Raw genomic sequence first — 11,182 nt, forward strand, 5'->3', positions numbered from 1 at the left:
AGAGTCCTGACAGGTCTTCACACCTGTGACTGGTTCACACCTGACAGCAGTCTGCTGCATGATGACAGTCAGAGAGTCCTGACAGGTCTTCACACGTGTGACTGGTTCACACCTGACAGCAGTCTGCTGCGTGAACGGGGGAGGGCTGTCGGTGGAGGACTGGGCAGCTGCTAGAGAGTAAGTTCTGTGAGAGACTGGGTATAGAGTGGAAGGGAAGCGCATGAAGGAGACATGGCGCATGAGTCCTGAGAGGGTGAGCAGACAAGCGGCCTTCTCAGTCCTGACTGCATTGTGCAGGACGGCCTGAAAGAAGATACAGGGAGAAAGAGAAACAAGGCTCAAAGCTCTTGGCAATAATTTAGAAAAATTAACAGAGGGTTGAGTAAGAGAAACTCGACCCTATAGATGTTTAAAAGGAAAGACTGGCATACCGAGGGCTTAGGAAAGATGAAGGAGGGATAAGGTGGAGGGAGGACTCTAGTTGGACTCCCAAGACTTCTAGGTATAAGGAGAATTAAGAAAAGGTAATTGGAGGGGAAATTAGTGAGAGGAAGTGACACAAAGCACACTCGGGATGCCTGTGGAGTCTGCAGTGGAAATGCCCCTTCAGCGGTTGGAGAAGTGATGTGGGAGTGATTTCTTTCTAATTTGTTGCTTTCATTGGTTAGTTAATAAAGAAACTGCCTAGGCCCATTTGATAGGCCCACCCTTAGGTGGGTGGAGTAAACAGAACAGAATGCTGGGAGAAAGAAGTTGAGTCAGGGAGTCGCCATGATTCTCCCACTCCAGACAGACGCAGGTTAAGATCTTTCCTGGTAAGCCAGCTCGTGGAGCTACATAGATTATTAGAAATGGGTTAAGAGGCTGAAACTAATGGGCCAGGCAGTATTTAAAAGAATACAGTTTCTGTGTAATTATTTCGGGGCATAAGCTAGCCATGTGGGCGGCCGGGTGCCAGGGACACAGCTCCGCCACTCCAATTACAACAGAACACAGCCCCACTGCTCCCATTACAACAGAGAAGATCTGAACTGGAGAGAGGAATGCAGGGACCATTTACACACATGCTAGATGCCACAAAGAACAGCGAGTCCCAGGAATGTATGACATTCAAGAACCCGCATAGTGGGAATCCATGACTTTAGTTTCCTGTGACATAAGCCACACAAGTATCCTAGCTGTCAGCATGATTTTAACATAGGTCTGTGGAGCTGAGGCCCTAGGGTCCATGGATCGCGGTACTCAGAATGACTGCAGTTGATGGCTACACCCAACCGGCAACTTTTACTTATGTTCTTTACCTGCCAAAATTAAAAGGTGCATATATTGTACTTGCTAAGATGAAATTGCTGTGGGATGGTGCTCTTGTACCCTGTAAAGACTTGTCACTCCTATTGGTATAATAAACACTGAAGGATACACAGAGCAACCAGACTGTAGACTGAAGTTTTCTGTCCTGCCCAGTCCTGCAGCTGTTCAGTCCCAACAAAACACACAGAGGTATACATTAATTATAAACGGTTTGGCCTATTAGCTCAGGTTTATTATTAATTATCTCTTACAATTAAGTTAACCCATAATTCTTGTCTATGTCAGCCACGTGGCTTGGTACCTTTTATCAGTGAGGCATTCTCATCTTGCTTCCTCTGCGTCTGGAAGCAACTGCAAACTAAGCCTTTCCTCTTCCCAGAGTTCTCCTAGTCTGGTTGCCCCACCTGTACTTCCTGCCTGGCTACTGACCAATAAGCATTTTATTAAACCAATACAAGTGAAAAATCCTATATTTAGAGTAGGAGAATTCTGGGAAGAAGAGAGGCAGAAACACGATTGTTAGCCAGAAGCAGGGGAAGCAAGATGAGAATGCTTCACTAAGAAAAGGTACCAAGCCACGTGTCTAAATATAGATAAGAATTACAGGTTAATTTAAGTTAAAAGAACTAGTTAGTAGTAAGCCTGAATAATAGGCCAAACAGTTGATAATATAAGCCTCTGTGTGTTTCTTTGGGACTGAATGGCTGCAGGACCCAGTGAAGCAGAAACTTCCATCTACATGAAATTATGTTTTAAAAGGCCTTTGTACACTTAATAGCCTGTACACTGTTTAATATAAAAGAGACATACTAAGATTCAATTAATCAATGCTTCATGCCATTAAATAGCTCAAAATCTTGCACTGATTTTTGTTGGGAAACTAATAAATTGTAGACAAGCTAGAAAATTAGCTTAGTCTTGCTTTCAAATTTACGCAACTATTTTGTGTGCTGGTTTTCATCTTTAGTTTAGTCCTTACACATCTCCTGAGAGTCAATAATAACTTTATTAGCTTATAGTGGTCTTGCTCATAATGTATTAAAAGAATCATAAAATTTAAAATAGAACATTTTCTTGGTGTTACTCCTTCACACTTTAAAGACTTACAAATTCTCACAGCTAAAAAGGCATGGCAACTGTCTTTGAGAGTTAACATAATTAGACAGTTTTTATTGTAGCATGCTTTCTATTTATATTTTTAATGTCATGGCTGTAATCCTTCCTACCACTTGCCTATGGCCATATGTGCAATAGGAGTTTGTGCTATAGATTGTCAGTAATATAATGTGATATAATATAATAATATAATACATTAGACTAGTATAGTTGGCATCAATTATTTGGTCACTGATGGTACCTTACTATAGTATTATATAGCAAGAAATAATCAGTGTCAATTTAGTCACTTAAGGCGAGTACTTGCTAAAAATACATATGAAATTCTTCTCACATGAAAACGACAGAGAGCAATGGGAGGGACAGGATTGTCGGCCGAGGAGTCTCACAGTGACGCCTGCCGAGTATGCTCAGACAGGACAGGAAGCCACAGCACAGACAGTTTCAGTGGCTTTCACTAATAAGTCAACACACGCTTAGAGAGAGCCCTGCATGAACATACATCCATGTAGCAGAAGACTGGGTCTGGAAGTGATTTTGACTTCAGTTTTATTTTCTTCTGTTCTAAGTAATTGACTTCACTGTGTATTTCCAGTTTATAGTAGAAAGAGATCGTGAACAAAGGTATGCTGTGTGCAGTAATCATAGCTGGGATGAAAGACCGGAAATCCCTCCCACCAAATGCTCACATATAACAGCATATGCAAAAAAAGAAAAAATGCCCATATATTGTATGTGTGTATGTATGTTTGTATGTATGTATGTGTACATACACACACACACACACACACACACACACACACACACAGTGCCTAGCTCTCTAGACTAATTCCTTGCTGGGAAGTGCCACCTTTCTTAATCAATTGTCTTATTTCAACCTTGTTTGTGTGTCATTAATCCAGTTCCTTGGAAGGAGAACCTATTTGAGCCCCATACTCTACTCTCTCTGCCTAAAGCAAAGGGGGAAAAAGGAAAAAAGAGACGGTTTCCATATACAGATGAAGTGACTAGCATAGGAGTATGTCCAAATCAGTTTCCATATACAGATGAAGTGACTAGCATAGGAGTATGTCCAAATCAGCTTTTTTCTTTCATGTTGAGGTGGGGATGAGCCACAAGTTGAGAAAAATAGAAGTGGAAGTTTACGGCAACAGCTGCAGCGTCAGCAGATACAGACAAGGCTGCCCATTCCGGTCATTTCTTGTTAGGCATGGAAAATATTTAGCAGGCGATTATTTTTTGTCTCTTGGTTCTTCTTGTGTCCTGTAGAGCCCTTCAGCAATGCTAATATTACTGTTCCATGATTCCTGGCTGTCTTTCAGTGTTCAGTCAGCATTTGTAAGTCACACCAGGAAAAAAAAATCTATGGGGACTGGGCTGTAGGAGATTTATGCTTCTTACTAGTTGGGGTGTATCCTGCCAGGTTTGGGCTTCATGGCCAAGACCTGCCAGTGGTTACTGTGATTAATAAAGCAAGCTGTCTGCAATAAAACACACGTCTTTCCATTTTCATGGAGATAAGTGACAAACTTTCTGAGAGCTATTTACCGGAGGAGTTTGGAGATGCTTGGTACAGTGTTTATGACTTTTTTTGATTTACTTCATATTCTAGGGAATTTAGAGGGTCTGAGTACATACATGTTTTTCATCAATCTTGGGCTATTCTCACAGCAATAGTGTCAGAAATCTGTGATTATAGAGCTGTGTGTTCGTGTCTCCGTGTTGGATATCCTGAAACTTATGCCTTTGAAAAGCCTGCCTGTAGGGTTGTGATGCATCGTTTAGAACAGTGATTCCTGAAACCAGGGGGAGCTGAGGCAGGACAGAAGAGTGGGGGAATCTTGGGGACAGAAGGGATGGGCGCCTCTCTCCCAGGCATGCAGCTGAAGCCTCTCCCAGTGGAGAAGCAAGAACGCAAGCGCAGTGAACCACATTGCCTTGTCCCGACTGTAGACTAGTTTTCTAGAAGTCTTGCAGGAAACCAGAAACCCTTTTTATAGGAAAAACACATATACCAAACTTTGTATTCAACCCAAGCATCTGCCATTTTACCATATCTGATTATCATTCTGTCCAAGGCAACTGGAACCACTCCAGAATCTCATTATCAAAGGAGAGAGAAGATGAAAAATGAGATTTGCCTGAAGGGTATAAATGCTTACCGTGAATACAATTGTGATTCGACCTTAAGGAGCCTATACTTACCTACACCTGGGTATCAGATTTCTCTTGCAGAAGCCCACATCATGCTCTCAGGTGTGGTTTTCTTTCCAAGTTCCTCTCTTTCTCCAATCATGTTTAAACTCATAAAATATCTATAATGACATCTCCAACTGTGGGCCAGGGAGATGATGGCTCAGCAGATAAGGCCACTTGCAATACAAGCCTGGTGACCCCAGTTCAATCCCCAGAGTCTGTATAACCGTAGAAAGAGAATACCAATGCTCACAAGTTGTTCTGTGACTACTACATGTACTATAGTAGTACAGCTAGCACACAATTATCCACCACACTAATAATAATAATAATAGTAATAGTAATAAATACCTTGACAATCAAATCTTCAATTTTGCTTCAGAATTGGCTAGTTGTGAAGGCTGCCGAGAGAGACAGTGAGGAACTCTCTGCTCCCTTACCACTCTTAAAGTCTTTTTGAAAGATACACATAAGGCCTCGCTCCAGGTCTAAGTTAGCATTGAATTAGCCCTGGAAGCCGAGCTGAGGAGTCGCTTTTTCTTTAGGTTACTGGTGTTCTCTCAGCTTTGGAAAGCTCCAATCCAGTTCATCTGTTTGGCTGCTGTCAGCAATCCAGCCAACTTATTGGTGGGGAAAGCAAGAAGCGAGAGTATTATAGGCTCTCAAGTCCTGCAGTGGGTGCAGGGGCAGCGATGGGTCCTCAGCCCCGGCTCCGCCTTTCTTCGGAGATGAAGGGTCTTCTGTATCAAACAGAGCTTTTCTTCATTTTCCTAAATATCATAAAAACCTTCAAAAGTGCCATGAATTTACCGTTTGTCAAAATGCATCTTGCCCCCTTTTAATGTCCCTAGATAATGAATTGTCACCAACTGTTAACATACTGACTGAAGTTTACAGAGGTGAGAGCAACAGTCAGAAATATAGTTAGATGTTTATTTTGTCATCCTGGATAATCTAGGACATTGCACTGCATTAAGAAGATATGGGTTTCATTAGATTTATGTCATTTTCAGATTATGATTATGATATTCCTAGCTTCTTTTTTCAGGTTTCTGGTTATATTTAATATAACTCTACTCCTCTTTTACGTGTTGCTTCTAGCAGTAATGCAAATTATACTAGTTTGAATATGGTTATCTAAGCTGCTGACAAAAATCACCCTAAGAATTTATATTACTTTTATTTTTATATATGCATGGTTATTTTTGATTTGTGATCAAAAGAAAGGGCTTTATTCCTATTTTTCATGGTTCATAGGCAAATTTATCTAAACCTATATACCTGCAGCAGTTGGCATGTTTTTGCTCTGGCACTGCCTGTCAGTGCTTGCGCTGTCGTCTGGCTCCGACAAGAGTGCCTGAGCAGCATCCTCCACTGTCTTCAGTGCTGGCTCCTTTCCTTTTGACAGAGAATAGTGTGGGTCTGAGGCAAAGGATGGATAGTCATCTGAGTGTTCAGATAGAGATCCTCGTCTTTGTAGGGAATAAACATTGGCCCAGGAGAACAGTTTAAAATCACAAGGTTCCTAGCTTAGAAAGGACAAGATGTTATGACTGCTATGTGTTCTCATGTACAGAAGCTGTCATGTGCTCTCACGTACATAAGCTGTCATGTGCTCTCACGTACATAAGCTGTCATGTGCTCTCATGTACATAAGCTGTCATGTGTTCTCATGTACATAAGCTGTCATGTGTTCTCATGTACAAAAATTATTTAAGGTTGTGATACAATATGGAACAATAGCAAAAACAAAAATAATGACAAGGAATTTGAGAATGAAGAATTATATAAAGTAACATAGTAGATTTACATTATTGAATATCTTTATATATATAAAAATTGTGTCGACACCCTTCTGTTCTTGACACCAGGATATGGCTGTGTAGCCCAGGCTGGCCCCCTACTCCTGCCTTGCTCTCCAGCACGCTGAATGGTAGGCATGCTCCCTTAAGCTCAGCTAGACACTTTCCTGGCTGTGGATGTCTGATTAGTGACTCTCCTGGAAGATAAGCACTTGTCAGGACAGAGTCTCCTGGTTGTTGTCATCAGATATCCAAATGAAGAAACTCATCTTTAGATTAAACTGTGCACCAAGAGAACCCTAGGCATGGTGGCAGAGATGGCAGGGGGATTATCTGACAGTGTAGACCTTAAATAACTAAATATGTAATAAGTCAATAAATATGTAAAATTGACATCCAGACACTCTACTGAAGATTTTAGCATTTCCATTTTTCAGGTGGAAAGTAATTTGAAAATGCAGACAGTACAATGTTCAGTCTTCTCTGAGTGATAAGTCAGCATCCTTCACGACTATGCTCTGTTGTGATAGCTAGAGCTCATTGGAATCACTTTCCTCTATTGGAGAAGGTAGTGCAGTTAGACAGGTTCCTTTAACTGTTGTGTGAGCTGGAAGAGCAAATCCCTGACATGTAGCTCACCCTGAGCTTTGGGGACCAGTTTTCATGATGCAGTGTTGCCTTAGGAAAGGCTGCTGTCTTCACTGCCACTGCTAGGAGTCAGGTTCGCCCACAGACAGGAGAGCTGGCCCATATAGTTCTACCTGTTACTCAGCACCTGACGCTGCTTGTCTCCCAGACTAAAGCATGACGTGTCTACCTTAGCCAGATGACCGCAACCACGTGTTTCCAGAAGAGCCATGTGACTGCCCCTTCATTATCCTCATTCCTCATCCTGTGTGAGTTTGTAGTGAGGGCACATCATTTAGTGACTGCTGTGTTTAATGCAGAAACTCTGGACAGATGATGAGAGCTGAGATGGGTTCAGCTTAGTGTTTGGCCTAGAACCCAGAGGAGGTCACGCTGAAGCAGTGCGGAGTCCTGCAACACTTGTCTCCTAGGGCCTCGGAAGCATAGGCTGCATCCTTGCTTTTACGACCGCAGCTGAGTGTGTGCATTTCTCGGGAGTAGTAAGCCAGAACTGTCTCATGTTCTATTGGGAATGTTTGCAGCTCAAAGTTACTGATCCCAGGAAATACGCATTTCCAAGCCAGCATTTGATTTGGTATCTCTACTGGAAATTTCACTGTGTAAGACTCAAACTAACCATGAATTTTAGTTCAGACTGCTTCCAAAAATTGTTCAAAAATAGTTTAGATAATAAAAACTGTAACTGTCAAATGATTCCATGTTTTTCCATGACGAGAATTTCTTTTTTCTTTCTAATAAGGCAGGATGATATTTGCCAGCTACCGATACAGAAACCGAGGGGGCAGAGAGATTGCAAAGGCATTTATTTCATTAAACCATTTCAAGGCGAGGAGCCATCAGCTCCTAAAGTCACTAAGACTAGTGTTAGGCTAACAAAGGCAGCATTAAAGACGCTCCGCTGCTGTGGCCCAGTACTGTGCTCTCAGTAGTCACATCTTGACGACACACAGCCATGGTCTCTTCTCATTCATCTTTGCGTCAAAGTGGACAGCACTGTTGATGTTTGCCCTGTGGCTCTAAGCTTTCTTCAGGTTGAGTCCACATCTGCCCCATACTGCTCTGTGGCAGACTACAAGCAATGGCACTGGTACAAGGGGATAGGTGGATAGATATATCAGTTCTTAAGACTGATGCAGGAATTGTCATTCTAGCCCATATTTTAGTGACCAGGGCGAGGCATATGTTCCCGTTCAGAAACACAGGCAAGGAAGAAACAGAAACCCCCAACTTGATGGATCCAGTTAGGACCTTTCAACGTTCAGATGCAGGATGGCACTCACACGGTCATCCTGGTCCCCACTGTCTGGTGTTTGATGTTGCATTTGTTACAAGGTAGATTTTGTGCTCAGATTCTGAGCATATTTAACGCAGGCCAGGATAAGCTCTGCTGTTCCATGGTTAGGTGTAATAGCTGCATTTTTAAACTGGGGGTGGGGGTTGTTGAGCGGCACCCCATGGTGAGCATGTTGAACTGTAAGCATCTATGTGGTATGCTTTTGTGGATGGACCTGCAGAGCTACTTAGCAGAGAACACAGACACAGGAAGGTAGGACAGAGTTGGGAACAATTGGGTTTATTACATCTCTAACTCATTCGAGAGAAATTCTTTGATATGACAAGTGCCTATTTTTTCCTGTTGATGATGAAAACCTTGTGAGGCTCTCTCACTCTCTCCATGCCAGTGCTGCCTAACGTTTGCGATGGAACTGTGAAAACAGAACAAAATTCCCTCTCACCATGTTAGCAGAGGTAAGCATAAGCGCACTCAGCAAGATTGCCCCCAGGACCTCCGGTCACATAGAACTGTAAAATCGCCAGTATTGTAGTCTTTATGTTATTAGAAAGTGGTTAAAAATCCTGCTGCGGACACAAAAGAAACTAATCTGTGTGTGTGTGTGTGCTTTCTATTAATCAGTTTAAAATTTATTTATGGGGGCTGGAGGTATAACTCAACAGGGTTGCTAAAATTATCTCACTTTATTGTAAAGAAAGAGGCAGTCTGTTCATGAAGAGGAATAAAGATTTGAAATCATTTGACAGTTATAATTTTTAGTATCTAAAACGTGTGAAGCCTTGGACCCAATCTCTACTACCAAAGAAGTTTCTGTCAACTGAGTTCTTTCAGATTTAGGATTAATCACAAAACACAAGTGAACAATTAGGTGGTTCCTGATTAAAGTAGAAATTAGAACAATTTTTCAAGTAAACATGACTAATAAGATTATGGATTGCTGTTGCTAGCAGTAGGTGTGAAATGGAAGCTTCAGTGAATGAAGGGGCGTATTTTCATGGTGTCTTAGACATAGAGCGTGTTGATACATGGAGCAGGGAGGATGGGGAAAACTTGTTGGAATACAGCAATGACCAATGGTGCCCTCTCTTCTGGGAAGCCACCCAATCCAATGTCACATTTATAATGAAAAGCAGTGGTACACAAATAGCAATTTGTAGCAGACTAGGAGAAAATGTTCCAAAATTATAAAGAGCTGGAGATGGGCTCCTTTCCTCTGCAGAAGTTTTTTTGTTTTTAGGTTTGTTTTTTTTTTTTTAAATCAGCGTTGGTAAGGGTTCAAGTGCTTTCCATGTTCCCATCATTTCTTTAACCCCCAGTGACCTGGTGAGAAGCCAGTTCCTGCTTTACTTGTTTACAGAGAAGGAAGCAGATATAAAAGGGGTTCATATGTTTTAAATTTTCTAGTATTCTGTATATTGCTTTTAAAAGCAAATAAATCTGAGCTGGAGAGATGACTCAGTGGGTAAAGTGGTTGTCACACAATCATGAGGACCTGAGTTCAAATCCCCAAAACCCACATAAAGTACATGGCAATAATTCCAGCAACTCATCTAATATGGCAAGTGGAAACAGGAGATTTCCTGAGAGTTGCAGCTCTACTCTCTGGTTTATGAAGTACATGGCGGTGAACAGGGACTCTGGGACAAGGTAGAAGGAAAGACTGGAAGCCAAACTTGTGTCTGACCTCCCATGCACTCTGTGCCTGAACTCATACATGACCACACACACACTTTAAAACAAGGGGATTGCACCAGCTTCAGGCCTGATGGTTAGCATTCAGTCTGGCATCCAGCATTTGGAGAGCCTCTCCTCCAGGGCAGTCCTGTGATGTACTGGAAAGGCAGTCCCAGACAATGCCTGTCCTAAGTTGTGGTCACTTCAAGTCTCTGAACCTGTGACTTCATGGTAAAATAACAGTGATTATGCTTGGCCTATGTCTCAAGGCTCTCGTTGGATTTGTTTTGCCTACTGCTGTGTCACCGTTGTCTGGAACACTGTCTGCCATGTAAATATTTGTTGAAAGGACAAGTGAAGTAATACAGTGACAGGGGCTTCCAGCGTAGATGCTACGTGTCGGACACAGGGTGGTGAGCGCACGTTGCTCACTGCTGAGTATGGAATACGTACTTAGCCTTTGAAGCACACTTTTGCACTACTTCCACTTCTCATTTGCTTTCTTAGGGACGTGCTTCTCTCACAGAAGAGAAAGAGGTGTTTGCCCATGAACATGAAGAAATGAAGAGTCTAGAAGCCATTGTTCAAAAGATAAAACCAACTGCCCTAATAGGTAAATGCTTTTTTCTTCCTTTTCCTTTAATTTGGCCTATTTAGCATTATTTTGCTTTTTAAAAATTCTAACCTTTGGAATCCAGAAAGAAAATACACTTAAGTAGCAGGTCCTTCATAGGCACTGAGATGTAGTTCAGTCTGCCTTCCTAGTATTCCTGATTTGGGCTGAGGTGTGTGGCCTTTGTGCTGTGTCGTCTGCTAACATCTGCCACAGTCGGCCCTTTTCCAGGCAGACAGCCCTTCCTGAATGTCCTGAAAACCCCCCTCCAGAGCACTGGTCTGTGCCATGAGATGGTTTTTAGCGGTCATCAGTGTGAAGGGGGTGTTGATGAAGAAAGAAAGGAAAGGCCAGCTGACATCTAGTGGATAGAGGTCAGTGAAGTTGTTAAAATGTCCTGTGGTGCACAGGGTAGCCTGGCCGTGAGGAACCACGCTCACCGTGTACTAGTTATGCCGTGAGGAACCACGCCCACAGTGTACTAGTTATGCCGTGAGGAACCACGCCCACAGTGTACTAGTTATGACG

The 11,182-nt window shown here is 42.4% G+C and overlaps 1 protein-coding gene across 1 annotated transcript in view; it reads left to right on the forward strand.

Moving 5' to 3' along the window:
- Window positions 1-11,182, forward strand: part of Me1 (malic enzyme 1) — a 118,172-nt gene that overhangs the window by 90,122 nt on the left and 16,868 nt on the right. Inside the window, exon 10 of the mRNA XM_026779134.1 lies at window positions 10,549-10,654. Coding sequence (XP_026634935.1) covers window positions 10,549-10,654 — 106 coding nt within the window. The remainder of the gene's footprint in view (window positions 1-10,548; window positions 10,655-11,182) is intronic.

The sequence above is a fragment of the Microtus ochrogaster genome, chromosome 5 (genome assembly GCF_000317375.1).
Source record: "Microtus ochrogaster isolate Prairie Vole_2 chromosome 5, MicOch1.0, whole genome shotgun sequence".
NCBI lineage: Eukaryota > Metazoa > Chordata > Mammalia > Rodentia > Cricetidae > Microtus > Microtus ochrogaster.